This window comes from Aulonocara sp. 'chitande type north' Nkhata Bay, linkage group LG11 (genome assembly GCF_057382095.1).
Source record: "Aulonocara sp. 'chitande type north' Nkhata Bay isolate Kocher_YH1m ecotype deep benthic linkage group LG11, A_spYH_male_GT1.1, whole genome shotgun sequence".
Taxonomy (NCBI): domain Eukaryota; kingdom Metazoa; phylum Chordata; class Actinopteri; order Cichliformes; family Cichlidae; genus Aulonocara; species Aulonocara sp. 'chitande type north' Nkhata Bay.
The window spans coordinates 26,178,449-26,193,379 of record NC_141354.1 but is presented as its reverse complement, the minus strand read 5'-3'; the positions used below and the strand labels follow the sequence as shown (position 1 = coordinate 26,193,379).

Below are 14,931 nucleotides of genomic sequence, written 5' to 3'. Positions count from 1 at the left end.
AATAAATTAGGTTATATTAGAAATAATGGATTATATAAACAAATGCATTCATAAACTAGAATAGTCATAAACCTTGTATTAAATTAGGTGCAATTAAGCGCTTATAGTGATAAACTGTTGTTAACTAACATGGAGAAAGAGGCTCAGACATGACCAATGTTTATTCTTGAGCACACATCTTTTAGCAGCTTTCTTGTAATTTTTAAGTAGCCTTCAGGAATAGTCCTCCCGGCTTCTTGAAGACATTCAAAACTCTTCTTTAGGTGTTGGGTAATTTTTGCTCCGTTGTCAAAATAATCCCGCACTCCTTCAGTAAAATTGAGGTCCAGGCTATGGGGAGGTATGTTTTCACTGTACTGACAGTGTTTCTGGGAACACTGTGAAGATTTAGGCTAGGCGTCTTTTTATGCTTGAATCACTAAAAGGTTAGTGTATGACTCCTAGAAAATATAAAGAAATGAAGAGTGTCTTTTGCAGAATACTGTAGTTATCAAAAGTACTTCTATTCATTACAAAGGTTAGCTCGCTGTAAGTTTTTAAAAAACATATAAAAACTAATTGCATAAATCCCAGTTTGTTTGCCAAAGTACACAAATAGATTTCGATGCAGTTTACACACTGAAACAGTAGGTGGCTCCGTCCGTCTGTTAACAATGGTTTACAGTCTTCCAGAATATCCAAAAAAGAAGAAGAAGGAGGGGAAAAGAACTGCTTTGTGAGGGGCGGGGTTTTGTTGGAGGCAAAAAACCTAGAAATCCCTGTCGTTGTTGGCAGCTACAACCAATATCCGAAAAAGAACTCAATTTAACTGTGAAAAGGACGGAAAGCCAAGAAGAGGTAGACACAAACGGACACCGAAAGGCATTAAGCTCTGACATGTAGCAGCAGTAATAGTCAGCTAGCTGCTTGCTTTCTCTCTGCAGAAAACAGATAGCATTGCTAATTAGTTAGCCTCTGTTTATGTTTTTTAGTTAGGTGTTTGCGTCAAACAAACGACTCATCTACTTTCATTTTTCTATATATGCATTCGGAGTTTTGCTGCACACGGGAATGCATTTTTTAAACTATGGTATACTGTACTAGTGTCGAGAGATCGTTAAACCTGTGTAATCCTTTGTAGTTAGCCATCGCTGGATAGCTAGCTTCCTTTGCTATTTTCAACTTTTCCTCCATGTTGGTCTTTCTTTTCTACCCATCTATCATCTTGACAACAGGCCTGCTGTAGAAAATACCACAATGCTCCTGCTTGCCACGATAGTAAAAACTCGTGATATGCCCACAAGAGCGAATAATCTGCTGCACTTTAAAAACATAAACAATCAATTGGAAACTTTGAGGGTGCAGTCCAACAAAGGACGTTTAATAATCCGCCTTTGTTTATATTTAGTGACTAATCATTTCATTTGTCGTCTATTAATTATTTTTTCTTTATTTTTCTCTGTACCCACAGTGAGAAATAGCAAATACACCATATAGATCGTTTATAGTTAAAACTGTTGACACAGCTACTTCTGATGATTGGCCTTTTCGTTTTGAGCAGTAAACATGGATGCAGGTGAAGACCAAAATACAGGCACCAACAATGGAAATTCTCAGACAAGTGGCAATTCTCATGCACCACAGATAGCCCGCATGTCTCTGTATGAGAGACAGGCTGTACAGGTGAGTGATTGTGTCCAAATGTTAACAAAACGAATGCTTTACATGTTACAATAACAGTACCATTTAAATTAAAAAATGAAAAACAAACTTTTGAATTGGTATTAGCCAAATAAGTATGTGTGTTTTTTTTAGGCTCTGCAAGCTCTGCAAAGACAGCCTAATGCTGCTCAGTACTTCCAGCAGCTCATGCTGCAGCAGCAGATCGCAAATAGTGCTCAGTTCCACAACTTAGCTGCTGTGCAACAGGTATGACAAGAATATACATGCACAACAACAAGAAAAAGACTAAAATAAAAACAAACAGACATGTCCCAATCAAACCTTTTCATGTCTCTTTAAAACAGGCCACACTTGCTGCTAGTCGCCAGTCCAATACTCCAAGTAACAGCATCTCCCAAGTGCCCACCACTGTAAGTTTTTGTAAATTATTATTTAATTATATCTTACAGATAATTAGAAAGATTTGAATCTTCTTTCAGCTGCACCCTTTAGGGGTTGCCACAACGGATCATTTATGTTCATCACAGTTTATCCCTTGCTTCCTCTTTTGTAACACCAACAATCTGCATGTCCTCCTTCACTACATCCACGAACCTTCTCTCTGATTTTCCTCTATTCGTCTTACTTACCAGCTCTATATTCAGTATTCTTTGTCCAATATATCCACTATCAATCCTCTGTACATGTTCAAAACACCTCAGCCTTGGCTCTCTTAAAGTTTGAGTTAAAATATAAATATGTGTGTGCCTTCCAGGTCAATCTAAGCACCACCTCTGCGGGAGGGACTATGTCCAGTCCTCGTCCTCATGGTCCAGCCACCTCTGCAACCAAAACTGCTATCAACCAGTCAGTGCTGCTGGGTGGAAACTCAGCAGGACCGGGACAGATGTATCTTAGAGTGGGTTAAAACTGATTATCCACAAAATCTATTAAATGCATATACTTTGAATTAATTTATGTAACATATTGTTATGATATAGTAAGAACGGTTGGAAACCTTTGTGTAAAATTCACACTGACAATCCAGAGAAAATGCAGGGAAATCATTAAATCTTTCTTGCAGTCATTAAGAGAAATAAAGGTTGACCATCTCTGCTGTTTCCCACATAGGTCAACCGTTCTCAGCTCATCTTCATGCCTGGTGGCCCAGCAACTGCTACTGTTGCAGCAGTTGCTCAAACTCAGCCCCAGCAGCAGCAGCAACAGCACGAAGTTGCTTCTACCGGTGCTAGCACCCAGTCTGACAATGATCAGGTTTGTGTGCTTTTACCAAATGCTCTAGCCATGTAATCTTGAAGAAATGGTTGTGAAGGAAGAACTATTTAAATTTGATCACACGCTGCTCCTTTCTTCATCTCTCAGGTGCAGAACCTTGCCTTACACTGTGCTTCCACAACCAAAGCAGTTGCTGTTAAATCTGAGCTTCCAGAAAGGAAAGATGCTTCTGGCTTTCCTCTTGGTCAGCAGCAGCAACAGCAACAGAGTTTCCCACAGACAGTTCAGCAGCAACAAGTGCAACCACAACAGCAACAACAAATTGCCAAGAGCAGCTTTACACAACAGTCTGCCACAAATCCACTGACTGTAAAGACTGGAAATCAGGCTGCCATGACTGTAACTCCTACTTCTTCTGTAGCTTCTTCATCCACTTCCTCTCCAGGACTCCCTCTCTCCCAACTCCTCCTGACCCCCTCTGCTGCACCGGTGATCCTAGTACCCACGTCAAATGTTCCTACCTCCACCCAGGGCTACCCTATTGGCTCAGTAGCACCAAAGGCAAATGTTAACACTCAAACTCTGGTGGTGCAACCCCTGCAACAGTCCAGCACTAATGTAGACAAAGGTCCTGTTCCAATACAGCCCAAGACAGTTCAGGGACACCGTTTACCGTTGCAGCTGCCCCCTCGACACCCACCGCCCATTCTCCCAGCTCCACCTAGCAATAATCAGTCCACTGCTGCAGGTCACATCCCTGTCCAGCTTGTGGGAGCCAGGCAGGGCGTAGCAGGAAATATGCAAGCTGTGGCCCTGGCACAGGCACGAAATAGCACAGCCCAGGAAAGTCCATCTGGTGGGAATGTTGGCACGGTCTCCAGCAACAGTACTATGGTAAGATCAAAGGATTTACTGCTTGGGTTAGGTGTAGGGAGAGACGTCTTTGTACAAGGGATTGTAACAAGGCTTTTTCCCCCCCCCCACATGCTGTTAGACAAAAGCTCCTCTTGGCTCTCTCAAGAGGAAATATGACTGTGATGGCCTGAATGAGATGACAGAATCTTCAGACTCAGCACCCATGAAAGACTTGGCTCCTCCTTTATCTCCTGCACCTACAAAGGACTCAGGTACGTCAGCTTGTCTTCTCCAATTCATGCATAAAACGTTTGTAGAACGTCTTCAAAATTCTCACTGTAAGCTCATTATTTTTTCTTTTTCATGATTCACCAGCTCCTCCTTCAGAAGCTGCCTTCTCATCTCCTCCCACGCTTTCTTTGCCTCTCCCATTGTCAAGAGTAGGGCACGGGGACAAAGACAGAGCACCTGTTCCCCAGGCTGTCGTCAAACCACAAGTTCTCACTCATGTTATCGAGGGCTTTGTGATTCAGGAGGGAGCTGAGCCCTTCCCTGTAAGTGTGATAATACATGCACAGTCAGATAATGAATGTTAAGGTTACCATGAGAAAAAAAAAAGTGTCTTACTAGCTTGATGTGACAGGTTGCTCGGCTTCCCAAAGACGGAGATTTTGCCCTGGTTGGCTGCACAGAAAATGGACCTCCATGTAAGTGGTGGTTTATTATTCATTAAGTATGGTAGCTTTAAGCTGTGTTTATGGTCAGTAGTGTAAAGTCTTTCTTTCCCTACTCAGTGTTGAAGTGTGAATACTGTGGGAACCTTGCTCCAGCCAGCCAGTTCAGAGGATCAAAGAGGTTCTGTACTAATACTTGCGCCAAAAGGTACAGTTTTGTTTCTGTTTCAGCTTACATACACATTATGTGTTGTTTTGTTCCTTCTTAATTAGCCATAAAAGCTCAGAGGTTCAAAGGACATTCATATCTTATTAGGAAAACAGCTAAAGCCTTTGCAGTTTAAGCCACTGACTGCAGTATTTGGTTAGAACAGAGGTTCCCAAAGTGTGGGGCGTGCCCCCCCGGGGGGGGGGGGGGGGGGCGCGCAGAGCCATTGCAGGGGGCGGCACGATATGAGAAAAAAAAGACTGCTTGCACACTGGTAGCATAATGGAGAGGTTTTTGACGGGGCTCCCACACAAACGCAAAGCAGGAGATGAAGCTTCGCCAAATTTGGCTTCACCTGCACAAGTTCCAAGGTAGGTCTCCCCTGCAGAATTGGTTTTCCCTGCGTCGGGAGCACGCGCTGGGCTCTCCAAATCACGGACAAACAGTATCCCACATTCTTGATTTTAAGTTCACAAACACTTCTTATAATAACTAACTACTCCTGACATTTTGGAGATGTTAGCTCTTCATACAGTAAAGTTACAGTGGGATACAAATAATATCAGGCTGATCCTGCCATAATTTGTTCCCCCCGTCCAAATCATGGACAAACAGTATCCCACAGTTGTTTATGTTTTTAAACTCATTTTGCACAGACGGGCATTTTTTGAAAAATGTATCGAAGATGTTTCTTGTAAAACAAAGGGGGGTCTAGCACTGGGTTAGAACATGCAAGCTCTGAAGAGTGAAATTCAAAGCAAAGAAACAATGTGCTTACAGTGAGTTTGAATTATTTGGAGGGTATTTTTGCATTTATTTGCTTTAAAAATGCTTTAAAAAGAGAGCAAGTTTCTTACTATGTTCTGGCCTATCTAGTTGAAGCTGCCATCTGCAGGTCTTGTCTAAGGGCTAAAATAAGCAAATTTACCCACTTACACTGAAGTTTGAAGCTAGCACACTAGCTAACAGGGTGGCACGACCGATTAAAGCAAATGATGAAAGTAGACAGATTCAAAGGAGGTGGAAGTACTTCTTTATCTAGGGCTCACGTAGCCCTTTGTCAGAGACAGTCTCTGCCATTTTAAAAATCCTGTAATTAGCATTGTAATTTTGAATCTACACAGCTGCAGAGCCACAGAGCCAGAGAACAAAAGCTTGAGAAAGTTAGTGTAGTAGAAAGTGATGTACATCTTTGAAATATTTTTTCAGCTAAATCTCAAATTGATGGGGCTTTGAATGCAGTTTCCAATTTGCCACTATGGCACAGATAAAGCTGTTTCATGTTCGGGCTTGTGAGAAATGCTGTGCAAGAACAAAAATATTCTGCTTTAACATCAGGAAGCTTTTTTCTTTTTTAATTCAGGCAGTAGCTTTTATACTCAGGCTGTTGTGAGTTGGCGCCATGGTGGCCTACTCTTATCTGAAAACATTTTTCTTGACAGAAAGATGGCTAAAAAATATGTTCATCGATTTGCTGTTAATTGGCTTTATTTGAGAAGATTAAGCAAGATATGTGTGCTGAAGACATCTGATCCTTAATGTGATTTTTATTTTACCCGTTTCGTTAAATGTGAAACTAAGTTTGACCCCCTTTTTAGACAATAGTAACACTGGAAATTTACTCAGGGGAGGCAAACAAACAAGAATGTCTCTCTCAGTGCTGACTTTGCTTTTCATTTGCAGGTATAATGTAAGCTGCAGCCAGCACTACAAATCCAGCAGAGGGAGAACAGCTGCAGGGCTGGCACCAAATCCAGCACCCACAGAGAGCACTGCTAGGCGTAGGGGCTCCACTCGCAGGAGCAGTTCTAATATCACCTCTAATAAAATATCAACCAAGCATCTACCTGTCAAGGTAACACCTGTAGGTTTTAAAGGATGTCTCGTGTGTTTTCTGTTGTTAACAGTCTTAAAAACAAAACAAAAATCAAGGCCATTATGTTTGAAAACTAACATTCACAGCTGTTTTTGGAAATCCTTTTTTCTTTTTTGTCCTGCAACATAATAATAGTATAAAAATGCTGCTGATTGTAGTTCAATGTCTGCTGTTTTGGGTGCAGTTTAACTCAGAGTCCAGTCGTTCAGATGAAGTATCCAGCGATGGCGAAGAAGACGATTCTCCTTCACTGTCTCCGAGTTCTTCCCGCTCCTGCTCAAGAGCCGAGCACAGCGCTCTTCAGTCTGACAGCTCAGCTCCTGGAAGTCTTCCACTAGAGGGGGCTAGCTTCCTGTCTTCGACTCCTTCCCAGTGGAGCGTGGACGAAGTCTACAGGTTTATCTCCTCACTTCAAGGTTGGTGGTCCATCTGATTACAGTTCACTCGTCACATGTTGTTTCTCTTTATTGTCTCCTGCATTAACCGAGTCTCTTGGTCGATCAGGTTGTGAGGAGCTGGCTGCCCAGTTTCAGTCTCAGGAAATAGACGGGCAGGCGCTGCTGCTTTTGCGTGAGGACCATCTCATCTCCACCATGAACATCAAGCTGGGTCCCGCTCTCAAGATCTGTGCCTCCATCAACAGCCTGCGTGAGTAATGCTGCCAGAAGGACTCCAGGATTGTGTTCTCATAGCCAACTTCTCACTGAAATCAACACTTGGACTCTTAAAAAAAAAAAAAAAAAAAGACTGAGAACTTTGGGATTAATGAAGATGCTCCATCGGTCTTGTAGAGACAAGAAGATGGCGAGTTTACTTTCAGGACACTGAATGTGCAGAAGACATGAATGCATATGTGTGAGTGGTTCGTGAGAAGTCCAGTATACATGTCAGTAGTGTTTTTCTTTTGTTTTTTTTCTGTCACTGTGAGTAGAGGCGTTTTTACGCGTGGAAGGAGAAACTGCAAATCAGACAGCATAGCGACATCGATGCTAGGACAGTTCACCACTTGGGTGCAAAAAAAAAAAAAAGAACCTTGCCTTCTTGTTGTATTTCAATCGGTGCTTTAACTTTAGCGACGTGATTAGCAACAGTCCATTACGTTGATATTTCCGTTCTTTTTGTAGTTAAGCTTATAGTTTGCCATAGATGTTCCATCCAGGCTCCAATCATATCACGGAAAAGACACAGAAAGCCTGGGCTTTTTAAATTAGGTTATTAAAACAGTTATTGAAAGTTTAGTTTTGTATCTTTTCCATTTTATACTACAAACAAAATTATTTTTTCATGGATACTGTAGTTTTAGTGGCTTTAATCAACCTAACTACCTGAAAATAGGTTTTCCTCATGGTTTGCTCTTTCAACAACTGGAAGCGCTCTCTGTGCGTGTATGCAGTACTACCAATAAAAAGTACCTGTTACTGGAGCTTTGTGTGTTTTTGTTTTTATCTCCTCCACTTAATGAAAGCCGCATGGAAAAATAAGGTCATCTTTATTTTATTCACATTTGAGTTCATGTAAACAGATTTTCATGTTCACATAAACTGAACTTGATCAGTAAACATAATTTACAATGGAAATAATAGCAAAATTACATTGATGGGTCCTTCATTTCCACACTTATGTCTGATACGAAATCATGAAAAAATGTGGCAAATATATATATTGGAACATACATTGGCATCTTCAAACAAAATTAGCAAACCATCATGTATGGACAGTATTTAGCACAGGTTCAGGTTGAAGCTGTACGTCGGTCAGGTTTACGGGTCCAAATGTCGAGTCGGAGGTTTTATTTCTCCAACTGAACATTAGAGACATTGGGAAAGGCAAGACACATGAATGAAATTTGGGGAAAAAAAAGAAAAAAAACAACCTAATGTTTCCCAAAGTTAACTGTTGAAAGAAGGAAAAAGGAGCAATTTCAATTCCCAGAGTGATCATACCCAGAGTTTTGAGCTATTGTATTGCATCTGAACGTCATTTTTTTTTGTTTCGTAAAAGTGCTTTTGCTGAGGATAACTGCAATCAGAAAACAGTGTAGCTGTTGGCTTCGCCGTATCCAGCTTCTTGAAGGTATTGCTCAATGTTAACTGTCCCAGATGCCTTGATGACCTTGTCAGAGGCCGCCTTCTCTCCTGAAGCCAGCTTCTTGCGCACTTCTGCCAGAGTGGGTCTTTCTTGATCCTTCCACTGGCAGCAACCTTTAATGATCGTGTACCTGTGCGAAGAAGAGATGAAGAAATTTATCTGACTTTTGCGGTGATTAACGAGAGGAAGTGTAGCGCTTCATGTTTGGCGTTTCTGGAGTATTGCAGTGGACACTCACAGTGTGTTGGAGCAGTTTGATGGTTTTTTAAGATTTTTTCCTCGCTGATGAAACTGCAGAAGCTCATTAGCCGGGATCTCTGCAAACGGAGCTTCACCTGGACAAACGCAAGAGAAATTAGTAGATACATTATAGCGTATAAATGTGAAAACTCTTTGATGCAATCCTGTGAAAAAAACCAAGTCCACCCTTACTCTTTCCATAGGAATTAAGATGGTAAGTAGCAGTCTGGGAAAAGATACCAGTAATGATCTAAAAGAAGAAACTGGTGCTGTCCATCAATCTTGGAGGAATTGAAAGGCTATTTTCAAACAATTTGAAGTCCGTGATTCACATGGAAAACATTCAAGACAGCTGCCAGGAGTCAGTGAGGCCGGACTGTGCAAAGCTCAGAGAAGCTTGTGAAGTTAATGACAGTACAATTAGAAAAAGACTGCACAAGTACGACTTGTTTGGAAGGCTTGCCAGGAGAGAACCTCTTCTCTCTGAAAAGAACACGGCAGCATGACTTGGATTTGCAAAGCTGCATTTGAAGAAACCACAAGACTTCTGGAGCAAAGAGACTAAAGTGGAGATGTTTGGTCAAATCAAACACTGAGTTAACTGTGAAGTCCTCTGTATACCAAAGTATTCTAGAGTCAAATATGAGGCCATCAATCTGATAGCTAAAACAACAGAATTGCTCAAATGACCTCAATCTGACTGAAATGCTGTGGTAAGACTTTAGAAGAGCAGTGGATAAATTAATCTGAACTGAGCAAAGTTTCATGTGACTGCATAGAAATAAGTACACAAGTGTTACTTTGCAATGTTAAAATACAGTAAATTCTAACGGTTTGCATGACTTTCTTAGGTAACTCTATCGAATTAAATAATTTACAGATTAAGGATCAACACCGGCACAAAAATCCTTTTAAAATCCAAAATTACTGTCACACAAATGTATTGTTTTTAAAACACTGAGTCCATCTGCACACAGGAACCCAGAGTAAAAAGTACAGAGACATGTCTAACAGCTAATTCAAATTGTTCTATTATTCAACTCTTGAAAGATGTATTCATTAATAATTTTTAAAGTTACGAGTATATTCTAAAAAGTAAGAATTGAACTTACCCAAAGTTGTCATTTCATACAATAAGATACCAAAGGACCAGCTAAAAAGGGACAGACAAAAGCAACTGATGTTACAGTCTTTCTTCCAGGAGTTTAATAACAAGCTTGTAGACTACACATTTCATGTAGCAACATCTCTATCAGAGGATATTAAGGTAAACAGCACCAAGACATCTTTTATTGACGTGACACATAAAATTAGGCTCAAATGAGATCTAACAAGAACTCACACGTCGCTTTTCTCACTGGCAGGCCTCTTGGCTAGCACCTCTGGTGCCTGCCATTTCTTCATGCTCGGATCCTCCTTCTGCGTGGCTCCTTGGTTCTTTCGTGTATAGACTCCATGCAGGCCCCAAAGCTTGGCTGTGAACATCTTACTGATCAGTACACTACGGGCACGGATGTTTCCATGGAGAAGATCTTTGCTGTGAAGGAACGCCTGATCGGGCAACATGACAGCGAAGTCAAGATTAACCAGATGAGCATGTGCAGTTCCTATAAATATTAAAAGACTGCCCTCAAGCATTAAAAAAGAGCCAATGAAAATACAGTATATTTGTATACTAACCAGTGCACTGGCCACCTGGTTTGCCATGGTAAATATTCGTCTCTCTGTCATTTCACATGGCGGATCCCCATTGTCCTGGAAAGGCAGTCACAAAAATGTCTAAATAATTCTTCTTTTACATCTCGATTTGGAGATTTACATTTAGATTTTATCATACTTGAAGGAGAATCAATGTAGCACACGCTGCATCTTTGAAGCTCATTAAAAATGTATCTCCCTACCTCTCTGCATCTCCACAAGAAGCTGAGCAGGTCTCTGTTTTCCAGTTCTTCCACAACTGTAACCAGGGGAGCTCGCAGTGACACCACACCTAGGAGCTCAGGCAGGAAGGGATGTGGTCCGAGCTGGGCCAGGAAGGAAGCAAAGCCCAGGAAGTTGTGCCTTTCTGTGGCATTAGCCGAGTCTGCCAACGAGAGAAAAAGAAAATGCTGAATCTTGCACTGAAAACCAAATGAGATCTGCAAAACTCACAGACAAACCTCGGTGAAAATCTCACCATTTAGCACTCGCAGTACCACATTCCTGTTTTCCATACGGGCCCTGTAGATGGACACGGAGGAGTCTGTGCGCAGGGAGAAGGTGCCAGAGAGAGGCGTGACCAGGTTGAAGGACTCGGGGAGCCTCTGGCGGGGCAGCTCTCTGGGCTGCGGCGGGAGAGTGAAAGTGGGCTTGAAAATCTCCTGTGGCGGTGGGCTGGGATGTTGAGGGAGTGTCTCCACAGAATTGGAAAATGCTTTATTGAGGTAGGTGTGCGGGGACTGGAAGGTAGAGTAGGAATTGGGCATGTCCAAAGCAATGCTTTCATGCTCCAGAACATTGATACCTGATGGAGCTGCAGAGAGAATAGAGGCTCGTATGAAAACACAGGGAGTAAATGAGACCATAACCTAGACACTATTTCAAGTCATGTTATTTAACATTTATAAAAAGTTGAGAAGCAGAAACATGCATGTGGTTTTGAACACATAAAATTGTAGTAGTTGCTTATATAAGGATTTTTTCAGTACTTATTAATGCACAGTATTTGTAAACTCCTTCACCTGAAGTTACATCTGCCTAACACAACATTACAGTGTGTTACAAACCATTTATTAAATGTTCGTGTTTGCTTATATGAGTTAAATAAATTAAACAGTTCCAGAAAAACAATTAAAATTTGCACGTCTCACAGAAGTGAACAAAATTAAAAGGACACAAAAGCTTAAAATATTATTATTGTATTATTTTTGTTCATTTAGATTAAATTTTATATAATGTTGTTTCATGAACAAGCAAATACAGGCCACAAATTTGACTTAAACTACCAATATCACAAAAAACATTCAATCAATTCAATTTTATTTATGCAGCCCCAAATCACAACAAGAGTCGACTTCATTCTTTTTTGTGTTCTTACCATCAATGCCATGCAGTATCCTCCTGGTAGTGACCTTTGACTTTGGACGGATACGATTGACCTTCTCTGGACAGAAGCGCAGCAGTAAAATGAAGACCAGAGTTATCAGAAAGCTGGCCAACAGGAAGACGGGCACGACGATCACCTCCTGTTCGTACACTCGGATCGCTGCAAACAGGGAATGTACACAAGGAAACGTCCGTCTTTAGATTCAAAGTACTTAAAGAGGCAGATGTGGTTATGCAGTCTATGCTAATATTTTTGCTCAGCTGACGTGCAGAGTTTATCTTCTATCTTCAGGCGAAGACAGAAGACGTCTCTCTAACAAGGGTTAGGCTCGTCAAGCCCCATAAATGGTCAGACCTGTTTAGTGAGCAGAAGTAGCCACAAAACTTACCACAGATAGCGTCTCCAGTTTTGCACTGAGAGTCTGCAGCTGATACTGAAGACATCCTGTCACATATTTAAAAGAAAATAAAAAGCGATGAAGAGATGCAAGAAGCTCACACAACCAGACTTCATACTGAGGAGGTTTTTAGTGCTTTCATACACTTAAAAGTTGTCCAGATATTTTCTCAGTAGGAAAACCATTGATTTCTTTGTTATGGATGAAGTAGTCAAATTAGAATGTATTGCCTGACAGGCCTGTTGTTCCTGCAACAGAATCTGTTAATAGTAATGTGACTCTTACAGGTAATCAGTACGAGGAGGCATCTGAGCAAACAGGTAACTGAGACCAGAAACGTCAAATGTCGTATTGCTATCTGTGAGGTATACGGAGCATTTCCCTCCTGCTACAAACTAGTCATAAACATAAACAGCCCGTCAGAGTTAAAGTCTAGCACCTTTATTTTTGTCACGGAGGCTTTTGGACTACTTTAATCAAAGATGTATATCAGAGAAAGCCTAACAAAGCAGTCCTAATGATTTATGTCTAAATTCATAGAAGCTCATCTTCATGAGCACGCTTTTACGTCACAGCCAAGAGCTCCAAACCTGTTTACCTGCATTTTTTCATCACATTAGTTCCAGTGATGCACTACACGCCCAAAGGCCAAACATGATTGGCAAAACAGCACCGGCTCATTCACCCAGACTAAAAATAATACATTATGTCATAAAAATCACTAAAAGGCTCCAACCACACTACAGCCGCTTTCATAAAGTTAACATAGCGTGCATTAATCAGCTCACTCTTCCTACATGCTGCCACAAGGACAGGTCATGTGTTACAAACAGACAGAAGAAAAATAGGGGTCAAAGCCTTACCTCACCACCTGCAGTTTACTCTTAACAGCCAAACGAGAAATAATCAAAAGTGAAATCCTGTTATTGCGGTCAGGCACTTTTCATACATCTTCCCTGCTGAAGAGTCCGGGCTCAGCTGGGCTGTTCAGAGCTTCATTGTCTTGTTGTTCTCAGGTGATTTGTCAGGCTCAGGGGATCAATGCGCTCTCTGCTACTCTTCGTTCAGCCTTCTGTGTTTTCTTAACTCCACCCTCACCTGCTTCACCATATCCTTCTCCTATTTACTCCTTCCTTCTTCCTCCTTTCCACCTCCCTCCTCCTCAGAGTGTGCTGATGTGCTCTACCACATTCTGTAATGTGCTTTTCCCTGAAGTACAGCAGCGACTCGTGACCCTTGCCTTCCTCGTCTTTGTGTAAGGAAACTGGTACTGCTGCTCCTTGTAATTTTGTTTCAGTCGCTGGCCCTTTGTTAAACGTGTTTGGTAGTCTTTTGCTCAGAACTGGTATAACAAGCTCTGCCATCTCTAGTGAAAAGATTATCTTGGTCCAAAGAATTCACAGCAACCACATAACAGATTCTTTTTTTTGTGTTTAGTGCAAAATATTTACACCTAAAATTTTAATGTAGGGGGTAGAAGGAGAGTCTGTAACCTTCACTGTACAAAGACACGGTTACTTACAGTATATTTACAAGTAATTATTCATATGACAGCAATACTTGATGTTTGCAATATTACAGTTATTGTCAAGAAAACACGTAGTTCAAGCTAAACATTAGAAATGCTGAACACACACAGACTTGTGTTACTTTACGATACACTATGTGCTCACACACCACACATTAATCGCTGGCTCTCCACTCAGTGTGTCTTTTGTCCCGTCTTCAGCACTTAAACTCCCAACTGATCACAGCAGATGGCTGCCTGCTTCTGCTGGAGGTTTCTTCCTGTTAAAGGGGAGTTTTTCCTTCCAACTGTTGCCAAGTGCTCATCTGTAGGGGAGTCGCTTGATTGTTGGGGGTTTTCTCTGCGTTATTATAGGGTCTCTACCTTACGATATAAAGCACTTTGAAGCGACTGTTGTTGTGATTTGGTGTTATATAATTAAAAATGAATTGAACTGAACTTTATGCATGAATCATTTGATTTTATTCAGGAGTTTAACAGCCGAGCTGCCCTGCCGTTTGAGGCGAGGCATACAATCAAAGGGGCACGGCACTGTAGACACTGCGCCAGTGCTGTCGAAGTGATTTCAGCTATTTGCACAACAGCAAGTGCAGTATTTCAGTATACTGTAGCGTCTTTCTTTCCACTTTATGTTGTGGCATCATACATTTGTGACATAACAAACATTTAATGCATTTATCCATTTCCACATCCCGTTCTTACCCAGACCAGGAAAAGAGAGGATATTTACGCCCACAACAGGTCATTAATCTCACACAAATCTAAAACAAACAAAAAGCCACATCCTCTCCAACATTAATACCTGAATGCAGTTCAACTGAGGGAGGATATGAAGGCCTCTGCTTGCCTACCTGTGAAAGGGTTGAAATTCAAAACCTGCTTGCTGTGAATGATGGGTTACAAAGGGATCGATGGATTAATTAATAATGACGTAGTAGTTCTCAGCGAGGTGACAAAAATCTCATCTCGTCTTTCTAAGAACGTCTGAACTTTCCGTCAGGAAAGGTGTTTCAAACCTGTGGCACAAGGGCCAGAAACGGTCCATCAGATATTCCAGTTCAAATTACTGTAAAGTCATTAGTTGTTAATAATTTAAATGAAAA

At 41.3% G+C, this 14,931-nt stretch overlaps 2 protein-coding genes across 2 annotated transcripts; one reads left to right on the top strand and one right to left on the bottom strand.

The window, feature by feature from the left end:
• Window positions 1–678: 678 nt before the first annotated feature.
• Window positions 679–8,362, top strand: phc1 (polyhomeotic homolog 1). Its single transcript, XM_086311488.1, has 14 exons — window positions 679–837; window positions 1,541–1,662; window positions 1,795–1,908; window positions 2,007–2,072; window positions 2,417–2,560; window positions 2,773–2,916; window positions 3,025–3,771; window positions 3,872–4,004; window positions 4,108–4,286; window positions 4,376–4,439; window positions 4,527–4,614; window positions 6,298–6,469; window positions 6,675–6,906; window positions 6,995–8,362. The coding sequence occupies exons 2-14, from the start codon at window positions 1,546–1,548 to the stop codon at window positions 7,144–7,146; spliced, it is 2,352 nt and encodes a 783-aa protein (XP_086167614.1). The 5' UTR covers window positions 679–837; window positions 1,541–1,545; the 3' UTR covers window positions 7,147–8,362.
• Window positions 7,963–13,494, bottom strand: styk1b (STY kinase 1b). Its single transcript, XM_086311489.1, has 10 exons — window positions 13,164–13,494; window positions 12,292–12,347; window positions 11,895–12,062; window positions 10,995–11,330; window positions 10,720–10,901; window positions 10,499–10,573; window positions 10,161–10,369; window positions 9,931–9,971; window positions 8,817–8,913; window positions 7,963–8,708 (listed from the first exon to the last, which is right to left on the bottom strand). The coding sequence occupies exons 2-10, from the start codon at window positions 12,344–12,346 to the stop codon at window positions 8,516–8,518; spliced, it is 1,356 nt and encodes a 451-aa protein (XP_086167615.1). The 5' UTR covers window position 12,347; window positions 13,164–13,494; the 3' UTR covers window positions 7,963–8,515.
• Between the last annotated feature and the right edge of the window lie 1,437 nt (window positions 13,495–14,931).

Bases quoted from the DNA above. Each gene is read 5' to 3' on its own strand.
- phc1 (XM_086311488.1), top strand. From the start codon at position 1,546: ATGGATGCAGGTGAAGACCAAAATACAGGCACCAACAATGGAAATTCT. The intron at 1,909-2,006 runs GTATGACAAGAA...TCTTTAAAACAG, and splicing joins ACTTAGCTGCTGTGCAACAG to GCCACACTTGCTGCTAGTCG. The intron at 4,005-4,107 runs GTACGTCAGCTT...ATGATTCACCAG, and splicing joins TGCACCTACAAAGGACTCAG to CTCCTCCTTCAGAAGCTGCC.
- styk1b (XM_086311489.1), bottom strand. From the start codon at position 12,346: ATGTCTTCAGTATCAGCTGCAGACTCTCAGTGCAAAACTGGAGACGCT. The intron at 12,063-12,291 runs GTAAGTTTTGTG...CCCTGTTTGCAG, and splicing joins AACTGGAGACGCTATCTGTG to CGATCCGAGTGTACGAACAG. The intron at 8,914-9,930 runs GTAAGTTCAATT...GCGTTTGTCCAG, and splicing joins GTATGAAATGACAACTTTGG to GTGAAGCTCCGTTTGCAGAG.